At 36.6% G+C, this 19,456-nt stretch overlaps 4 protein-coding genes across 5 annotated transcripts; 3 read left to right on the plus strand and 1 right to left on the minus strand.

Annotated features, from left to right (window-relative positions):
* LOC105159877 (probable U3 small nucleolar RNA-associated protein 11) lies at positions 4,834-8,027 on the plus strand. Its single transcript, XM_011077088.2, has 9 exons — positions 4,834-4,976; positions 5,196-5,261; positions 5,421-5,511; positions 5,597-5,688; positions 5,784-5,877; positions 5,971-6,050; positions 7,020-7,103; positions 7,491-7,590; positions 7,680-8,027. The coding sequence occupies exons 2-9, from the start codon at positions 5,206-5,208 to the stop codon at positions 7,770-7,772; spliced, it is 690 nt and encodes a 229-aa protein (XP_011075390.1). The 5' UTR covers positions 4,834-4,976; positions 5,196-5,205; the 3' UTR covers positions 7,773-8,027.
* LOC105159876 (L-2-hydroxyglutarate dehydrogenase, mitochondrial) lies at positions 7,919-10,606 on the minus strand. 2 transcript variants are annotated; one of them, XM_011077085.2, is made up of 5 exons: positions 10,118-10,606; positions 9,480-9,761; positions 8,919-9,355; positions 8,335-8,494; positions 7,919-8,245 (listed from the first exon to the last, which is right to left on the minus strand). In XM_011077085.2, exons 1-5 carry the CDS (start codon positions 10,400-10,402, stop codon positions 8,132-8,134), a joined length of 1,278 nt encoding a protein of 425 aa, XP_011075387.1. In that variant the 5' UTR covers positions 10,403-10,606; the 3' UTR covers positions 7,919-8,131. The 2 variants fall into 2 exon arrangements, with proteins under 2 accessions (XP_011075387.1, XP_011075389.1); XM_011077087.2 differs by having other exon boundaries at positions 9,480-9,950; positions 10,118-10,254.
* Positions 10,391-14,011, plus strand: LOC105159878 (pentatricopeptide repeat-containing protein At4g35130, chloroplastic-like). The gene is made up of 2 exons (XM_011077089.2): positions 10,391-10,517; positions 11,112-14,011. Exon 2 carries the CDS (start codon positions 11,935-11,937, stop codon positions 13,939-13,941), a length of 2,007 nt encoding a protein of 668 aa, XP_011075391.1. The 5' UTR covers positions 10,391-10,517; positions 11,112-11,934; the 3' UTR covers positions 13,942-14,011.
* Positions 14,514-19,260, plus strand: LOC105159879 (probable methyltransferase PMT7). Its single transcript, XM_011077090.2, has 7 exons — positions 14,514-15,078; positions 15,698-16,106; positions 16,353-16,642; positions 16,931-17,302; positions 17,826-18,072; positions 18,150-18,288; positions 18,800-19,260. Exons 1-7 carry the CDS (start codon positions 14,880-14,882, stop codon positions 18,959-18,961), a joined length of 1,818 nt encoding a protein of 605 aa, XP_011075392.1. The 5' UTR covers positions 14,514-14,879; the 3' UTR covers positions 18,962-19,260.

Below are 19,456 nucleotides of genomic sequence, written 5' to 3' on the forward strand. Positions count from 1 at the left end.
TTCAATGAATTTTGACTAATATAAAAACTTATTTGTTAGACTAAATCATGTCTCAGTTGTGTTAGATGTAATTTCTCAAACATAAGGGATCTAAGTGTAGTTACACTAGACCTCAGGAGAGAAAAGTGTAATTATCCCTTTTTTTGTGTTGATAAAATGCCAGTGTTTCTTTTGTACTTTTTTTTTTCTAGTTTCTTTAGAAAAATATGATCTGTTGATTTGTATATTTTTATTTTTATTTATAATATATTATAAATTATAAAAAAATAGTTATTACATATTTGTAGAGACTACATAACACACCAATTAATTTATATTAATAAATTCCAGTAAATTACAATTTAGTTTACATAATTCCTATGATTATTCTATTTTACCTTGTCAGTGTTTTGATAAGTTTGAATAAGTTGATTAATTTAAGTAACTCGTTTTAATTGGTAAGACATTATTAATTACTTTTGATATGTTAATTATTTCTTATGTATGACTAATAGGAACAACTAATAATCCTTTAATGAAGGCAAATAGAAATATTTCATAATTAAATTATAAAAAAGTTATTTGACCGGCAATAAGTCAATCAAGACTGAATATGAATTTATATCTATTTTTTCTTTATTTTAATATAAACAAATTGAAGGATTTTAACTAACAGATGGATCTATTTATTAGATAGAAACAAATGTCAGAAGTACTAGACGTAATTTCTCAAATCATAGAGAATTTGCGAATAATTACACCAAAAGCTGCAACTCAAAAACAATCTATTTATTGTAAATAAATAGCAAATCATACTGATAAGTACATAATACGATGGATGTATAATTTATGCAGAACAATCAATTATATAATAAGCAGAGTAGCACTTGCAAACAAAATGAGGTATATTAAAACATTAACTCACTTGTACTCATCCAAGAAAGAAAGGACATTAACAATTGAATGCATCCAAACAAACCTATGTTACCTGATATTCGAGGAAATATACCTTGACTATTATTAAACGCCTAGCAGCCAAAACGATTCATTGATCTTGATCTAATTAGTACGAAAATTTCATGAAATCTTAAATAATTTAATGCCGCGTTTGGTGGGTTGTGGGCTGGAAAGTTGGAAAAGTAGGATGAAAATTTCATGGCGGTTTGGCGTCAAGTGAGGGGTTCAACTTGTTTTTTTCCTTTCTTGTTCCGTATGGAGACTATCATCATCAACATGTGCTCCCACTACTATTCCACCACTACTTATATAACATCAAATATATATATTACAGAAACACACACATATATATATATATATATTTGCTTGTATTATTATTATTTAGATTTTAATTCAGATTCAAATTGGCGTCTAGTTTGGGTCGAACAGTTGAAGGATCATTGAATTTGTGTCGATCAAGAATGTGATCGAACTGAAAAACAAAATTGATGCATGACTGAAACCCTTTAATGTTTAGTTCGAATTAGGAATGAGTATTGTATCTCAAATAGTATACAAAGCGGATCATACTCATTTCGATATTTGTAATCGGTCAAATCAAAATAAATTATTACCTAACCCAACACTAAAACTACACGGGCCCTTGTCTTATTTCATCGTTCTCTTGTGCTCTAGGGTTTGTTTTCTGGTCTTCTAGGGGTAAAATTTAGGGTTGAATTACGTTTTAAGAGTTATCCATTCCATATGCCCTTTCAGTTTATATGTGGAAAAGTCGTGTTTTTGTCTTTCTCAAATCAAATTTTGTCGAGATGTGACGCCACTCTTGATTGCTACTTACCATTTGCCCTGAAATTTCCTTTATGTTGATTTTACGTTTTTATTTGGTTTTTTCCAGAAATAAAATGGAAAATTATGTAATTGAAGTGGACTTTTGTTTACGTGTGTTTTGTGGACTTCGTGAGGATCACATAATGTAATTTCATGGAAGTTTCTTTTGGTTTTATATTTATATTTTTATTTGATTAGTCTTCTTTTAAATGAACATATCCTCCAAGAGCTCATCTAATAATTATTTTGAAAATTTTATATTTTATTTGAGTTTTTTTTACGATTAATCTATTTTTCTAAATTAGTTATTTCATAATCAAATTTCACAGGATTTGAGTACTGTAAAAATTAATTACGCGCGGTAAAAGAAATTACTGTATAATTATTTATTCATAATATTTTTTGTGAGATCAAGACTTAGCCAAAACACAAGTGAAACTAGTGATATCAGGCATTAAGTCATAATAAATAGGCATTAAGAAAAAGATTAATTATATTTAAACATCGAATTTATGATCTATTTACACAAATTGCTCATGTCTTTTGCATAATTACAGAATTAATGATGTGTGACTTTTTCGTGGTTTTTAAAAAATAAAAATAATTTATATAAATAAATTTAACGTTTTTATTGATGTATATGTAATTATTGAAAAACAGTGAGTTGTAGCTTTGAAAAACTTGGTGATGTGAAATGCAACTTGAATGATATGATGGCACAAAATGGAAGCATGAAAGAAAAGGACAGTGTTTGTGTGGGATTGAAGTTTTTCATTGAACAAGACAAAGATATTTGGTGTGGTGGGAAGAGTCATAATTGTTAATCAACAAAGAGAAAAGGTTAAACCATGCTCTAATACTTTTGATGTTTGCTTTCGAATAATAAAAAGGTATTTATTAATATTAATAAAAAGAATTTGAATGAAAATTAATATTACTCTTGATTATTTTTGGTCAAACAAATTTTTTATAACTAAACTACCTTTATAAAAATGAAGATAAGGAACAGACGAGGTGACTTTGATACGCTATTCACAACAATCAGACTTTGAGCGGGATATAATCAAGGTTCTATGCAGGCTCAAAGGCGTAAAATCCTCACTTGCATTAATGAGAAAAGATGTATAAGGACAATTTAATCTTAAAAAAGATTTCTTTGACCAGAAGAAGTCGATAATATATAAATCAATTTTGAATAAATATTACGTATAATTACAACAATCTTAAAAAAAAAAAAAAAAGAATGTAATTTAGTTGAAAAAAGAATATATAATAATGGGATGAATGGAAGTGAGTGAAATTTGAGGGTGTTGCCTATTAGCTTTTTGATTAGAGTAGGAGTTTTCCAATATGGATTGGTAAACTGTTTGGACGAGACCTCGTCAGAAATCATTAAATTTCAACTTATTATAATAACATGGTTAGATAACGAGCTGCTACGTGATACATTTGTATGGACGGTCATTGACAATAGGGGTTCGTGGGGCTGGAGAAAACTCTTTCGTATACGCCCATTGCTTCGATCGATGGTGGAGTATCAGATTGGTGATGGGAATTCATTTTATCTGTAGCATGATCCATGGCATAACCTTGGTCCCTTATTGAGAGATTCCCACGGGGTCCACGTCTGCTTGGGCTTCGGACGGTGGACAAGCTCAGCAGCGTTATTATGGAGGAACAATAACATTGGCCTCTCATTACGGACATTGAGTGCTTGAAGATTTTGCATGAATTGCCAATAATTCATAGCGAGACAGATCACATTATTTGACGATTTGAGAAGGGATGACCCACAGCTGCATCTCTTTACAGGCTATTGGACCCACCGAGACCCAAAGTAGGTTGCTCTTCAATACTCTCGAGTTCCCTAAAGATCCCCAAGTATAATTTCATCCTATGACTTGTGATTTTTGGGAAACTATCCACATTTGATAAACCATGACTATCATACCTAGGCGCCTGTATATTATGTGATGAGGGCGCAATGGAGACACATACTCATCTATTCTTTTGATGTCGTTATGCCAAAAGATGTCTGACAACAATTCGACAAATTGTTCGATTTGAATGGCCTAATAGAGAGTGGCCATAGGACGTTGAGTGGGCTGCAAAGAAATTGAGAGGAAAACATATCATTAACTTGGCTTATCATGCACTCCTTGCTGCTTGCATTTACCACATTTGGAGAAAATGGAATTTGAGAAGCTTTGAGCATACGGAGCGACCACCAAGCATCATAGCCACCATCATTGTGGAAAATATTAGACAGATGATTGTCAGTGTTAATTTATCTCGTTCTATTAGTTCATATGCGTTATATGGATTATGACGTATTCCTTGGCCTGTCGAGGGACAAACCACCAGTTGAGCACTGTTGTACTTTACAATCTTGTTTTATTAATAAAACTTACATTTACCCAAAAAAACTTATTATAATAACTTCTGGATTTTATTATTAATTGCATGAGGTAAGGCCCATTACATTTTGGGCCCAACGCCGAAGTGAACCAATTAGTTCATCACATGTGGCCTTTATATTTGATTTTGTTTTTTTAGGAGGATCAAAATTGATTCTCGACTCTTATTTCGAAATCAAATATGGGTGTCTCTTATAGACTTTGAACCTGATCCAAACAAAACACTATTTGTAATTTAAATTTGTTCGTAAAAATTATTATGCCAATTTATGATAAATAAAATCATTTCTTTATCATAAATTAGCTTAAGGGTGATATATTTATTATTTTATATATAAATAAATTATTCTCGGCAAGACTATAGTTGAATGAGGCTATTGACATGCTCGAAGGTTTTCCAATATTATGTTTATAATAATAAATTATCCAAATTCAATCAAGAAAAAGAAAAATGAAACCCAGTACTAAACCCTTGATTTTAATCGACATCTTATATTATAAAAAAAATAAATATATCAAAATTATTTAATCCAATTCTCACATAAAATCACAAGTAGGGCAAATTGAAGAGCATATGTACTCATTAAATCATACCCTAATTAGCCCAAATTGGGTTTCTATATTGTTGGGCCTGGCCCGACTGGAAGGCCCATCAATAATATTAACTATTTTTCTTCACAGGAGGAGAGCAATTTGCAACTGCTATATCGACTACACCTCCTCCTCCGACGCTCCCCACCGGCGGCGGCGGCTTTGAGTGCTAACTTTTGCGTCTTCCAGAAGATTTCTCACCAAGTAAGCTATTATTTTATTTTTTCGCGGTTTGTGATCTTTCCGTTCCATGTGAATACGAAGTATTTTCGCTGGTCGATAGTAGGGATTACTTTTGCTGTTTTACCTTGGAAATCTGAAAGTTATGATTTCTGCAAGGATATTATCTATTCCTGAAGTGGGTTTTCTTGGTACTGGTTTCTTGAATTTGATTTGATTTTTGTTCTGAAACTTATGTGATAGGCGCATAAAGATGTCGTCTTTAAGGAATGCTATTCCAAGAAAAGCTCATAAGGAGCGCGCTCAGCCGTGAGTTTTCTTTTTCCTTCTTTCCTTTCATTTTAGCTAATATTATGTTCCCGGCTTTGTTTATTTGATCATGGATTCGAGTCTTTTGAGTATTGGTTGTGTTTGTGTGTATGTGTATATCTGGGCTTAATTTCTTCAATGGTATCTTGTTTATGCCAGGCATGCAAGAAAGAAATTTGGGTTGCTTGAAAAGCATAAGGATTATGTCGAGCGTGCGCGAGCCTACCACAAGAAGGAGCAGGCTTTGCAGGTAACTTTGTGACTCTGTTTTTTGTTGTTCTGGGGAAGTATCTGAAAGTTATGAAGTATGTTTACACTTGTTGTTTGCCTTACAGAAACTTAAAGAAAAAGCGGCTTTTAGGAACCCCGATGAGTTCTACTTCAAGATGATTAAAACCAAAACTGTAAATGGAGTCCACAGATTGGAGTAAGATAGCAGATTTTATTTGATTTCGAGGGTATTTTTTGTATTGTCTCTAAAATTGCATTCTGATATTATTGAATATTACTTGAATGCTAAAGGAGTGAAGCAAACAAGTACACTAAAGAAGAGCTTATGTTGATGAAGACTCAAGATATTGGATATATTTTGCAGAAACTTCAAGCAGAAAAAAAGGTTCTAATTTTACAGTTTCAGGTCTATTTATCATTTCAAAACTTGAGAGAGCTGCCTTCCAGATGCATTGTTTTAAGATTGGTTTCTATGCAGAAAATTGAAAAGCTGAGTGGTATGTTGCATTGTCTTGACAACAACTCTTCTGGCAAACACGTGTATTTTGCTGAAGACAGGTGAGGAATTACATTTTTCCTGGTGATTCTTGATACATTAGGGATTCTTGGATTTAAATCAAATGCAATACTGAAGTTGATTTAAGGCTGAAGATGCTGCATGAATTTATGATGTGGTTGCACCGAGATACATCCTATTCCCACGAGTTTGACATATTGATGAGTTTAGGTTTCTAAAAGTTTTGCTTTCACACTTATTGTCTTAGAAAGAAGATCTAACGCATTAAAATAAGAAAACCAAAATGCTGTTTCAAGTGTTCGAGTGTCAGGTAGCACAGCTTGGAATTTGTAAAACTGCTACTTGAGTTCATGGAGCTCAACATTTACCCTTAAAAGTGACAAAAGTACAGACTTTGTTTTGATCGGATCATTACCTAGTCCTGGTTCAGTATATATTCATATGGAAGATTCAGTAAATATAGTTCTGAGTTTACCATTCTCTATAGTTTTTAGTGATTTGATCTGAATCAGTGACATTGACCTGGTTCCATACTGATTGGGATTGCAGATCAGTGAATATATTGCTACTTATTATTCTTCACCATTGTTGATCTGATTGGAATCAGGGACTTCCCTGGTTTGCTACTGATATGTATAGAGCATTCAGCCAATATCTTGCTGAGATGTTCCTTATTCGACGTTAACAATTGTAGAATAGTATTGCGATGGTCGGTAGCCACATGCTCCCTTGTGAGCATTTGATGAGCCATTGAGTGCGGTGTCATGTGTCAAGACTACTTTTTTTTTTTAAATTCTTTTTTAAAATGATTAGAATTGCATTTCATGTGTATATTAGCATGCTGTTTTGCTATCATTGACAATATTTTTTCCATAAATAATATTTTCTAGCTTACTGTCTGTATTCTTATGTTTAAAGGTTGAATTTGGAAACGTGAAGAATTTACTGTGAACAATTCAAGCACCGGTTGCTTTTAGTTAAATGACTTTAGTTGTTTATTTGATTTCTAGGGATGAAGCAAGAGAAATACGAGCAAAGGTGTCAGAAAACAGAGAAAGCCTCACTTTTGAAGACTTGCCTAAAGATGTCAAAAGGTATTGTTCTATTGAATTTTATCCTTTTCTTTTCTTATCGCCTTCTTTATTTCGATATCCTGAAAGAAAGCAGGCACAGCCAATTCTTATGCTATATTACAAAATGATATTATCTGGTCAATTTAGATGTATCATGGTAATGCCTGAATTTCGGACTTGGGAAAAATTGGAATCCGATTGAAAAGGAATGCTAAACAAGCTAAGTGACGTGTAATCACACACAAGATTCACATATCTTGAACTGTTTGCCAACAGAATGTATAAAAGATGACTAATTGAGGTATAAAATGTCCATTAAAGGTTATTTACGTGCATGTGCTGTGTGCATTGGTTGTGTGACCCCCCCCCTCCATTTCATAGTGTGCAATACATATGGCTCTTGTGCAGGAAGACAGCTGCTTCTTACCGGGAGCTAGAGGCTAGAAAAAGCCGAGTGAAAGAGCTAGAGAAAATATACATGGACATGGCAATGCAGAAAGAATTGCAGGTACTGATAGTCTGAAAACGTACGTTAATTACTTAGTGTTTTTTGATATGCTTGTTTGGGCTAATCATTTAAATGCTTTGCTGGGACAGAAGAAGGGCAGGAAACGAAAACTGCGCGAAGATGAAATTGTTTCTCCAACCTCTGGACCCGTGTACAAGTGGCGGCAGGAAAGAAAGCGCTAAATCTATCTTGCTGATGAGCATGTAGGACTTAATTTAGACAGACAATAACAAAACCTGCTACAATTGTGTGAATTCAGGAAAACCAAACTGATGATGCACACAAGATTTTTGCTCTTATCCCTCTGGTTAATTTTTTCGAGCTCAAGCATTGCTTGCGACAGTATGGATCATACTTCAGAGCTGTATAGCTGTTTGTACTGAGAATTAAACAAGGATCTACATTCTATAAATTCAGCGGTGCAGCCTTGATTTTAAGTAACCTGCAGAACTCATAACAGTCTATCAACATCCGATGCTCTTTGCATACTCCCAAAATGAATTATCTTGATGATTTATTGAAATTTAAAATGAAAAGAGAATCATCTTGATAATCTGGCAGCAACATGCTCTGCTATGGCGAGACATGAAGTTAGGCCAGGTGATTCAATACCAAAAAGGTTTATGAGGCCTGGTATGCCATGAATCTCCTCTCCCTGCAGAGTGAACAGAATTTTGAAGAGAGTGAATTTCTGACACAAGATCAAGAATGTCCATTCAACCATAAAACGAAACATGCTGTCACCTGTATTACAAAATCAATTGGACCCTGCTTTGCCCCAGAAAGTTTCGGTCGAATACCAGCATAGCCAGGCTCCAATGATCCATCCTTAAGGTATGGGTAGTACTTCCTTATTTCAGGATAAAACCGGTTTGCGCGATCTCCAGGCACAGAATAATCAAACCTTGTGACAGAACATACATGCATAAGATAAGATGATTTATGACAGAACTGGTACTTATCTCACCAACAAATACGCAAGATGATCATAAGAAGTTTAGAGTCTAACACTCTCTTGTTAGCCATGTCTGTGCTTTCTCAAGAACCCACTATCTTTTCCTACAAGCATAACAAAAAATCACTCAATTATGTGCCATGAATGTTAAATAGGGAAGAATTTATTCAACCAGACACTCATGCCAAGTTTGGTCTTTGCACCATATGGAAATAAGATGAAGTTACCACGCAAAATTCTTAAAAGTGAACTTAATGGATTTAACTGAAAACTTATCTGCTCCTCCTAAGTCCTAAGTTTGTTCTTCGGACAGGATGACCTAACAAAAAAGGGGTATTTTGTCCCTATAACACAGTATCAAATAAAACCTTACAAGTTGAGGAAGCTTGAAATGTCATCCACACCATCGATCCATTCAACATCAGGACCGAATCTGACTTGGCCATTTAAATCCAAGGTAACATGCACTCCGAGGCCACCATCTTCAGGTATAGGATAAATCAAATGTTGGAAGGGAGGCGATCTAACATTTGATAATGTAAAATAGCAACCACGGGCAAAGTAGGGTCTCGGAATAATTCCATTATCTAGGCCATGGATTCGCTTAGAAAGAGCCAGGGCACCCAGGCCTGCAGAATTCACAAGAATTCTGGGACTAAGAATTAGATCTGGTTTCAATGGAGACTTCCAATCCCAGTTCCTAAGAGCCTGGCTGTCAGAAATGTAAAGCTTGACACGGTCGCCATCGTATTTACCACCAGTTACAGTAGTATTGTAAGAGAAAGTTGCTCCATGGTTCTCAGCTTCCCCCTAAATGCTATATTCCTGTCAATATGCATATAATAACTCTAAAAGATGGCAAACCATTGACAAAAAAGTTGGTTTTTCCCCTTTTTTACATAAATTTTGGACATAATAGGATAAAAAGCAATACCAGCAGCGATAGCATAAATGAATGGCTATCAACTATCCCTGAAGCAGGGGATAGTAGAGCTTTCAGGCACTGCAACTCCGGTTCCATTCGTGTAGCTTCATGACCATCCATCATCCTTAGGCCTTCCACTCCATTTTCAATTCCTCGGGTCATCAGCAAATCCAACTTGGAAATTTCTGAAGATCCAGTGGCTACTATGAGCTTGCCAATCTGTTTATGTGGAATATGATGTTCTTCACAATATTTATACAGCAATTGCCTCCCTCTAACACAGAAGGCTGCCTGCAAAAGAAGTTTCGGATCCGCGTTTCTCGCTATAAGAGTTTCAAGAAATTGCCAAAACAGTGAACTATGGTAGTTTGAGCAAGATTCTTCAAGGTAACATTTTATGAAATTCATTGATAGGAATTGCTCCCTTCTCTATACAGCCAAAGTGTAAGCCTCCAAAGCAAATCAGAGTTCAAGAATCAACTGTTTGTAGCCCAGAGGTCAATCAGATTCAGAATGGAAATCAAGATTGGACAATTTACTACAAAGCTAAGATTACACAAACTCGAATATGATGACGAATTGGATCCAATATATATCAATAGCAAGAACTTTATGTTATATTTTATCCGAGAGATGAGAGTAAATACCTTGAGAGAATTGCGAGGGTAATAAATGCCAGCATGAATGACTTCACTGTTGCGAGAACTCGAGCCTGTCCCGAAAGTGGCCGCCGATTCTATCACTAATACTTCTCTGGCGAGTTTCATGGCAAGCTCACGCGCCACCGCTATCCCCACCACCCCGGCGCCTATCACCACCGCGTCCGTCGTTTCTGTGGGTACCGATTTATACTGTTCTGTGGAAAATAATCTGGGTTTTCTACCTGCAGCCAAGAGGGCCCGGAAAATCTTAGTTGCGGTGTCGGGTTTCATAGTCTTCAGACAAACCGGAACTTCGGCAAGAAGTTTGCTGGAGAAGATTGTGGTCTCTATATTTGGAGTAAGCAAGAATTAATGGCTAGCAAATATCGCCAAATTTATTAAAAAGGTCAGCTCACTCTTATACTGTCTCTGTTTATCTATCTATCTGTATATATATTATTTAAATGTATGGAAAGAGATGCACCTACAAAAACTAAAAACACAAGCACGCACTTCCACGCTGAAGTTGTTACTTTGAAAGGAAAGAACATACTAGATTCGTGAAAGACCATGCAGGTTTTTCTTTTGTCCTTCTTCAGACATTTATGTTGATGACCATTATTCTCGTTGTGTCTTAATTTTAAGTGCAATGACTCCTATATTTGGAATTTGATGTAAGGGGTTGGTTCAAATTCTTGAGTATCACAAAGATGATGTATGAATCTCTGCAACAATATCATAAGACTATAATGATCTCTGCTACTGCTGCTTGAATCTTGATGGAAGTCTAACCTTGCAAGGAAATATGCAGACATGATCAACATTCAACACCTCTCGTATTCTTTACTGTTCTAGCATATCAGTCCTATTTTGATTTTTTAAGTTATCCCAAAATGTGATAAAACTTCTCAGCAGAAGTAATTCTTTTCTTTCTACAACACATCAACATCTGCTCACATCCCAGCTTAAATTTTTACATCGAAATCTGATTTCTTGGCAGATTTTCAACACAAACCTGCCCAAAGCCATGTGTAGAAGGATTGTTTGGATGAATAAAAGAGCAAAAAGATTGGATAGTCTGTCAGACAGCTGCAAGACCATCCCAGCCAGCACAAGCTAACTGAGAACGATCCTCTACTGTTCCAGACAAGCTCAGTCGCCCGAGCCAGGGAGCTGTTAATCACGCTCTGGTCAAGCAGCCATGGGTTCATCCACCAGACTTGATTTCCTGTCTCCTTAGAACTCAAGGATACAGAGGTACGAGCCTATAGAACAGATCCTGTTCAAGTAAGGTCGTGCCCTGTGCTGTCGGGGGAACAAATAAGTAAAAGTTCGACCATGTCATAATCTCTCAATGTGGGAGGCAATTTAATTACTGCTTAGATTGTGAGTGCCCACTTTCCCAATATAAGAGGAACGAGTTCTTAACTGTCGATTAAGGAGTATATAGTATTTTCTCAAAACTGTCTATTAAGGAGTTCTTAACTGTACTAGTGTATGTAGTATCTTCTCAAAAAAAAAACTATACACACTAGTGATTGTTGTCTATTTTAAGAGAATCTGAGGGAAAAACAAAGAAAAGAAAGCTCCTTCATTCAAGTTCTCACAGAAGTCCTCAAGAAACCTTCTTAATCTTCAATATTCCTTCTCTTCGTTTCAATGGGTTCCGTCTTTATCACTTTTGTTATCTATCTTCATCTTCAAAGCATGTTTATGCATCAGCCCACAGGTTCTGTTTACGATTTTTCAATCCCCATCACTTGAAAATTCAAAAATACCACACTTCTGTAATTTCAGTACTAAATTCATGCAGAAGCCTTCTAATGCTGAAGCAAATCCATGCTTCAGTTGTAGTCTCAGATGGGCAAGAACTATCTTTTGTACTTGCTTCAAAGTTGATATCTTTATACGTTCAATTTGATGACTTTGGAAGCGTTATGTCAGTGCTTAAGGCTTTGAAAGAACCCAACAGTTTTCTTTGGAATTCAGTGATCAAGGCCCATGTAAATTCGGGGCTTGTTGAATCAGGAGTTTTTGTCTATAAGTTAATGAGACAAAAGGGTGTTCCATGTGATGGTTACACATTTCCAATATTGAGTAAACTGGTTCTGTTGATTGAATGTGGTGTAAATTCTGCCGAGATGATTCATTGTGTGGCAATGCAAATGGGCTTTGAATCTGATGTTTACTTCTGCAATACGATGATCGAGGCTTATGTGAAGAGTGGGTACTCTGGAAATGCTTTGAAGTTGTTCAACGAAATGCTTTACAGAGATTTGGTTTCTTGGACATCAATGATTTCAGGGTTTTCTTATGAAGGAAATACCAATGGAGCTTTTGCATTGTTTAATGAAATGCGGAAAGAAGTCGAACCTAATGAGGTCACAATGATTGTGATGTTGCAAACGTGTTCTACTATTGTTGAAGGAAGTCAGTTACATGGCTATGTGATCAGATTTGGGTCCTTGGTAGATCAGTCGTTGAAAAATTCAATCTTGAAAATGTATGCTGATTTTGGTAGCGAAGCCGATTCAGAACTTCTTTTCGAAGAAAATGCAAGGAGGGATGTGGTTTCTTGGAATATTATGACATATTTATATTCTTCAAAAGGCAAGACTGTGAAAATGGCGGATTGTTTGAGCAAAATGAGGCGTGAAGTAGAACCAAGCATTGAGACACTTACTGTGCTCATTGCAGGGCTTGGACAGTGCAGATATCCTAGTCAAGGTAGACAAATACATTGTCTTGCTCTAAAAACTGGACTTTTTGATGATATACTGATGACTATTTTGTTGGAAATGTATGCAAAGTGCGGGGATTTGGAGAACTCAAGTAAATTGTTCAGAGAAGTCTCTCACAGGAACTATTGTACTTGGGATGCTATTATATCAGGATGGACCGAAAATGGGCATCTTCAAAAGGCTCTTGAGCTGTTTCAGCAAATGGTAGCTGTAGGTATTCAGCCCAGGACTGAAAACATGAGAACACTCGTTGTTGCATGTATGCATCTGGGCGCTTTACGGTTGGGCAAATCTGTTCATGGATACTTCATAAGAAACTTCTTTTCCATCTCTGATGAAGGTGCTCAATCACTAGAGACCTCTATTATGAACATGTATGTTAGGTGCGGAGACATTCGTTCTGCAAGAATTTCTTTCGACAGAATGCTTTTGAAAGATCTTGTAACATGGTCATCAATGATCGAGGGCTTGGGGACACATGGTTTAGGTTCTGAAGCGCTTGAATTTTTCCATCAGATGAAGGCTGAAGGAATAGAGCCAAATAGTGTTACCTTCTTAAGCTTACTATCTGCTTGTAGCCACTCCGGCCTCTTGTACAAAGGCTGTGAAGCCTTAAATTCCATGAAATGGGAATTTGGCATTGAGCCCGATTTAGGTCATTACACTTGCATCGTGGATTTATTAGGTCGATCCGGCAAGGTTAAAGAGGCTTTATCAACAATCCTGAAGCTAGTGGCTTTGCCAGACAGTAGTATCTGGGGTGCACTTCTGGCTGCTGCTAGAGTTCATGAAGACCACAAAGTTGGACAATATGCAGCTCAAAAGCTTTTCGAGTTGGAAAGTGATAATGCTGGCTATTATACGCTCTATAGTAATGTACAAGCCAGCTTAGAAAGGTGGAACGACGTGGAAGAAGTTAGGAGTGCCATGAAGGACATGAATTTGATGAGGCATCCTGGTTGGAGCTGCTTAGAAGTCAAAGGAAAGTTTCACGGTTTCGTTTCAGGAGATAGATCACATCAGCAAATGGATGAAATACATGCAATAATTGAGTGTTTGTCTAGAAATGCACTAGATGTAGGGAGCTGATCTTACTCTTGCAAATTTTCTGTCATCAGTTTCTCTGGATATGAGAGTAATAACAAACAAGTTCTTGTAACAAAAGATAGATTTGCATGTTTGAACAGTAGAATTGTGAAGTAAAGAGATTACACATACTGGCATATAACCACAGGACCAAAAAATAAGTTGATGAGTCTGTCAGACAGCTGCAAGACCATCCCAACTGGCCTAAACCAGCTGAGAACGATCCTCTACTGCTCCATCAACTCAACTACCTGAACTGTGGAGATGTTAATCACGCTCTGGTCGAGCAGCCATGATTCATCCACCAGACTTGGTTTCCTGTCTCCTTAGAACTCAAGGATACAGAGGTACGAGCCTATAGAACAGATCCTGTTCAAGTAAGGTCGTGTCCTTCAACTTGGGGGCGACGACATTAATTTTGCTATTTATAAAATAAAGTTCCAATGTGGGATGGCAGTAACATCATTAAACAACCCACCTTATGCTTACAAATGAATTATTTGTATTGATATTAGTAGATAGTATTCAAGAAAATATTAAAATGTTCAGTTAATTGGGATAAGAAATGCTGTTTAAATGTTCATTCACTTTATTCAAAGTACAATTCTTGAATCAATTTCCAAGAGAATTAAACACAATACCCATCATCATAATAATCAATCATCAAAATGGAAACAGGAGAGCTTATTATGGAATTGCGATCCGGACCCCCACTGGCGTTAAAATCAACAGCTTTTCAAGAATCCAAGATTAGCCATGCCCTTCTTCTTCTTCTTCCTCTCTCTCTCTCTCACAGACACGCACACACCCACACGAGACACACGCATTGTGGATCTGCCGCTGTTAAACAATGGTCTCTCAATTTAGCTCTTCTTTAACTATGTTTATAACGCAATGACTCAGACATACGCATACAAAAACACCTACATAGAGGTAGAACAATGGTGGGGTTTATAAACATGAGAGCATTCGATTGGAAGGCGGGCCAACTTATAATGATAGCCCTTTTAGTCATGGTCGCTTCTTTCTACACCGGCACCCTCTTCGGCGAAAATTCTTCTTCCGTCTACGTACCACTCTCTCAGCAGGGCGTACAACAGAACGAACCCCCTGCCTCCAATGGTTCAGCACTAGCCTCTGGTTAGTTTACACATACTACATTTCTGGTATTGTTTATGAAAAAATCTCTAATTAATGCTACCTTGTTCTCTATTACAGTAAATTATTCACATAGTGGAAAATGAGAAAAATCTTATGAATTCTGGGTTTTGAGTGTATGTAATTGAAGTATGGCATTTTCTTTTGGCTAATTAATTTGAAAAAAGTTCTGATCTTTGCTAAGAATCTTTATCAGAAATGGGTTTCTAGGACGTTAGCAGTCAAGAATAGGAATTCTTATATAAGTTCAAGCTTGTAATAATGATAAGAGGAGCTCAGTTATGTCCTCATAGTCTCGATTTTGCAGTAAATTTGAATTTAAAGGTATGTGGTGTCTGCTTTGCAATTTAAGCACTTGTTTATAGTTCAAAGGAGCAAAAATAATGGAAACTTGAAGATGATATATGATATATACTGATTTTAGATGTAAGTTTAGTGCTGGAACTCACCGATAATATCTGGCCCATTCGAGGTTGAGCTCATGCTTTCAGATACTCCCATTTTGTGCTCGACGAATTACTGACTTAAAGTTGTTGCTTCATAGCCTTATGGTGCACACGCATATTCTTCTCATTAATGCTTCTTATATGTATGCTTGCAGGTGTATTTCCGAATAAAGTTAGTCTTACTTACAGGACTGTGCCACTTAGGATCCCAGAAACGGGGATGAACATATGCCCTCCGAAGTATAACGAATATATTCCTTGCCATGACCCTTCTTACATCAAAGAGTTACTACCACAATTAGATCTTTCCAGGAAAGAGGAGCTGGAGAGGCACTGTCCTCCGCCTAGTCAACGGTTGTTTTGCCTGGTGCCGCCACCAGCTGACTATAAGATACCGATTAGGTGGCCTACTAGTAGGGACTATGTTTGGCGAAGCAATGTGAATCATACCCGTCTGGCAGCGGTTAAAGGAGGGCAAAATTGGGTGCACAAGAAGGATCAACTATGGTGGTTTCCAGGTGGAGGTACTCATTTCAAGAATGGAGCTCCTGAGTACATCCAGAGGTACTTCCAGCTTTTAATTGTTTTGATTATTTTTTAATTATAGACGCTTATTATGAAGCACATGTGATGCTCTTAGTATTATGAAAGTTTATTTTCAGATAATTCCTTTAACTTATTTTACTTGGTTTGTTATGCGCTTCGTTCTTGCTTTATACCTTTGAATTTTCCAATTGGTTTGAAACCAGTATTTGTTTTTGCTGTATGGGCAAGGAAATGTCGTACTTGATGCGGCCTTTGCTGCTACAGGTTAGGAAATTTGACAACTAATGAGACTGGGGACCTTCTCTCTGCGGGGGTATTTCAAGTTTTAGATGTTGGTTCTGGAGTTGCTAGCTTCTCAGCTTATCTTCTTCCCTTACATATAGAAACAATGTCTTTTGCTCCTAAAGATGGCCATGAAAATCAAATTCAATTTGCTTTAGAACGAGGAATTGGTGCCATGATTTCTGCTTTATCCACTAAACAGCTACCATATCCCAGCAATTCGTTTGAGATGGTCCATTGCTCCAGATGTCGTGTTGATTGGCATGAGAATGGTTCGTTTTCTTACTTACGAGATGTATAGCATAATTGCAGTTCAAATGACATAATACCAGAGCGTTTTTCTCTGCATCAGCTGTTTATATGGGAAACTTTTGTTGGAAAGCGTAGCTTAATTATGTTTTAATACCACTGAATATGAAACACATACGTACCCGTGTGACCTTAAATGCGTTTATTGTTTTTGATACTTTACACTTGCAAAATATACAAATTGAACACGACAAGCATGACCCCATCAGAGTCACAAGTATTATCATATATTTATCCTTTTCTGGATGCAGATGGCATTCTTATCAGAGAAGCCAATCGCCTACTGAGATCAAATGGATATTTCGTATACTCAGCTCCTCCTGCTTACAGAAAAGATAAAGTGTTCCCTTTGATCTGGGATAAGTTGATGAATCTGACTTCTGCAATGTGCTGGAAACTCATAGCCCGGCAAGTGCAGACAGCAATCTGGATTAAGCCAGAGAACAACTCATGCCTCCAGCAGAATGCACTGCAGAAGCTTATCAGTATATGTGACTCAAAAGACGATACTACGCCATCATGGAAAACACCATTGAGAAACTGTATAGCAGAACGTGCTACACAGAAACTCCCTCCAAAACCACAGCGTCTCTCTGAGTATTCTGCTACCCTCAATAATCTAGGTACGTAAAGTAAATTACCTTTTATAGGTAATATAAGTTTTAGAATATTATGCAGTCAGCTCCCGCAGATAACTAGTAAAGTTTTTACTGCTCCAACTTTTTGCTATTACACATGTAAATGTGAATGTTGGAAAGATTCTAAAGTGTTCACCTCAAAAGAGTTGTACGCAAAAGATTTCCTTGGGCACACTTTTTGACTATAGATGAAGAGAAGCATGCACTGATGTATGCAATATGCTGATTCCAAAGGTCCTGTAAAACATTAGTTCTTACTCAGACTAGTATAATCGCGGACCTTGTTCAGAGTGTTATATCATCTGTTGTAATATGACATGCAGCAACAGAAGTTTCCACTTCCACTTACTAGTATTTTAATAATATCTGTTGGCATTATGATGCAAAACTTTTTTGGTTCTGCTCTTTTATTTCTTTAGAGCACTAAAATGTGCTATCCTTGACTCTTTTTGATCATTGAGTCCAATAAGAAAGGTCTGGTCAACCATGGCTCATGTATTTAGTGCAGGCATCAGTCGAGAAAATTTCTTGTTAGACACAATTTACTGGCAGGACCAAGTTCGTCATTACTGGAGACTGATGGACGTTGAAGAGAAGGAAGTACGAAATGTCATGGACATGAGTGCTTTCCTTGGGGGATTTGCAGTTGCTTTGAGCACATGGCCTGTTTGGGTTATGAATGTAGTTCCTGTAAGCATGAATAATACATTATCTGCTATTTACGATCGCGGCTTGATAGGTGCTTTTCATGATTGGTAAGCTTAAGATACAACCATTCTGCGGTTATTCCCATTAGCGAAAATGATACCAAAACTGGTACTTGTGCTTGCAGGTGTGAACCATTCTCGACATACCCCCGCTCCTATGATCTGTTGCATTCGAATCGTCTTTTCTCTCATTACAAAAATCGTGAAGCTGGTTGCTTACTTGAGGATATCATGCTGGAGATGGATCGCATATTACGGCCTCGGGTCAGTAACTCTTACTTGGGACCGTCAGCAAATAATTTAATGAAGATAATCTAGATTTTTCATGTCATTCAATAATTCTCGTGTAACCCGACAAATAATTTGCCACAGAATTGATAACAGTCAAAGCGACATTGCACTGGGATGAGGTTAAGGACTGTTGCTTATACTTATTAGCATATGAATCATAGTTTAGAGCCAACAATGAAATCTTAGGAACTCTGGATTTAGAAGGATGTTAAGCAACTAATTCTTCGCAACATCTTCTGATGTTGTGTTCCTTGTGAATGACTCCAAGAGATGTTTGTACATGCAACCACTCCACTATATACACGAGCAGAGCAGCATAGGCTACATCTGCAGTGGAGGAAAGTTGGAGAAAATGAAAACGACATTCTTGGGTTTATCTTCTGAAAATTTTCCATGTTCAGCTACAATTCTGATGCAACTACTCATCCTGGTTTCGTCTTTACACACTGCAAACACACAATTTCATGGCTGTCTTTACATGCAGGGATACATTATCATCAGGGGCGAAGATAAAAGCGTCATCACAAGAGTTAGAGATCTCGCTCCAAAGTTTCTCTGGGATACAAAGTTGCATTTTCTCGAAAACGCCCAGAAGAAAACCGAACAAGTCTTGTTCTGCAGAAAGAAGTTCTGGGCTATTCTTTGAAACGTGAGAAAGTGAACGGATTAGCTCATGCAGCAGACGGAATTTTGAGCGTCCATCGAAAACGTTTGTTCAGCATTACAGAGAAGATGAATATTTGTATTACATTTAAATGTTTAAATACAGATTTCTGTCTCCAAATAGCTTGATGTTTGAATACCATAGTTTTGTTTGTAACAGGAGGTGTATAATTTTCCGTAGAATTGAAATGGATAGGTAAAAGGAATTGATGGAGTTGTGTAGCAAGAATGGTTGATGTAGAGTTATTTTTTGATAGTTGATTATTTTGGATTGTTGATTAATGCTTTTAGTTCATTGTTATAGTATTATAATTAGTCCTCTCACTCAAAACAATTAAAGAGGAAATAAAAAGGTTAAGATTTTCAAGTTTTTTATTCGATTTGTCACGTGGTGAAGTCACTAGTTCTTCACTTGAATGTCGATGAATATAAATAAAAAATATAATGTTAGATCCAGTGAGAATTGGTTCAATTCTTG

Source organism: Sesamum indicum, linkage group LG4 (genome assembly GCF_000512975.1).
Source record: "Sesamum indicum cultivar Zhongzhi No. 13 linkage group LG4, S_indicum_v1.0, whole genome shotgun sequence".
NCBI classification, from domain to species: domain Eukaryota; kingdom Viridiplantae; phylum Streptophyta; class Magnoliopsida; order Lamiales; family Pedaliaceae; genus Sesamum; species Sesamum indicum.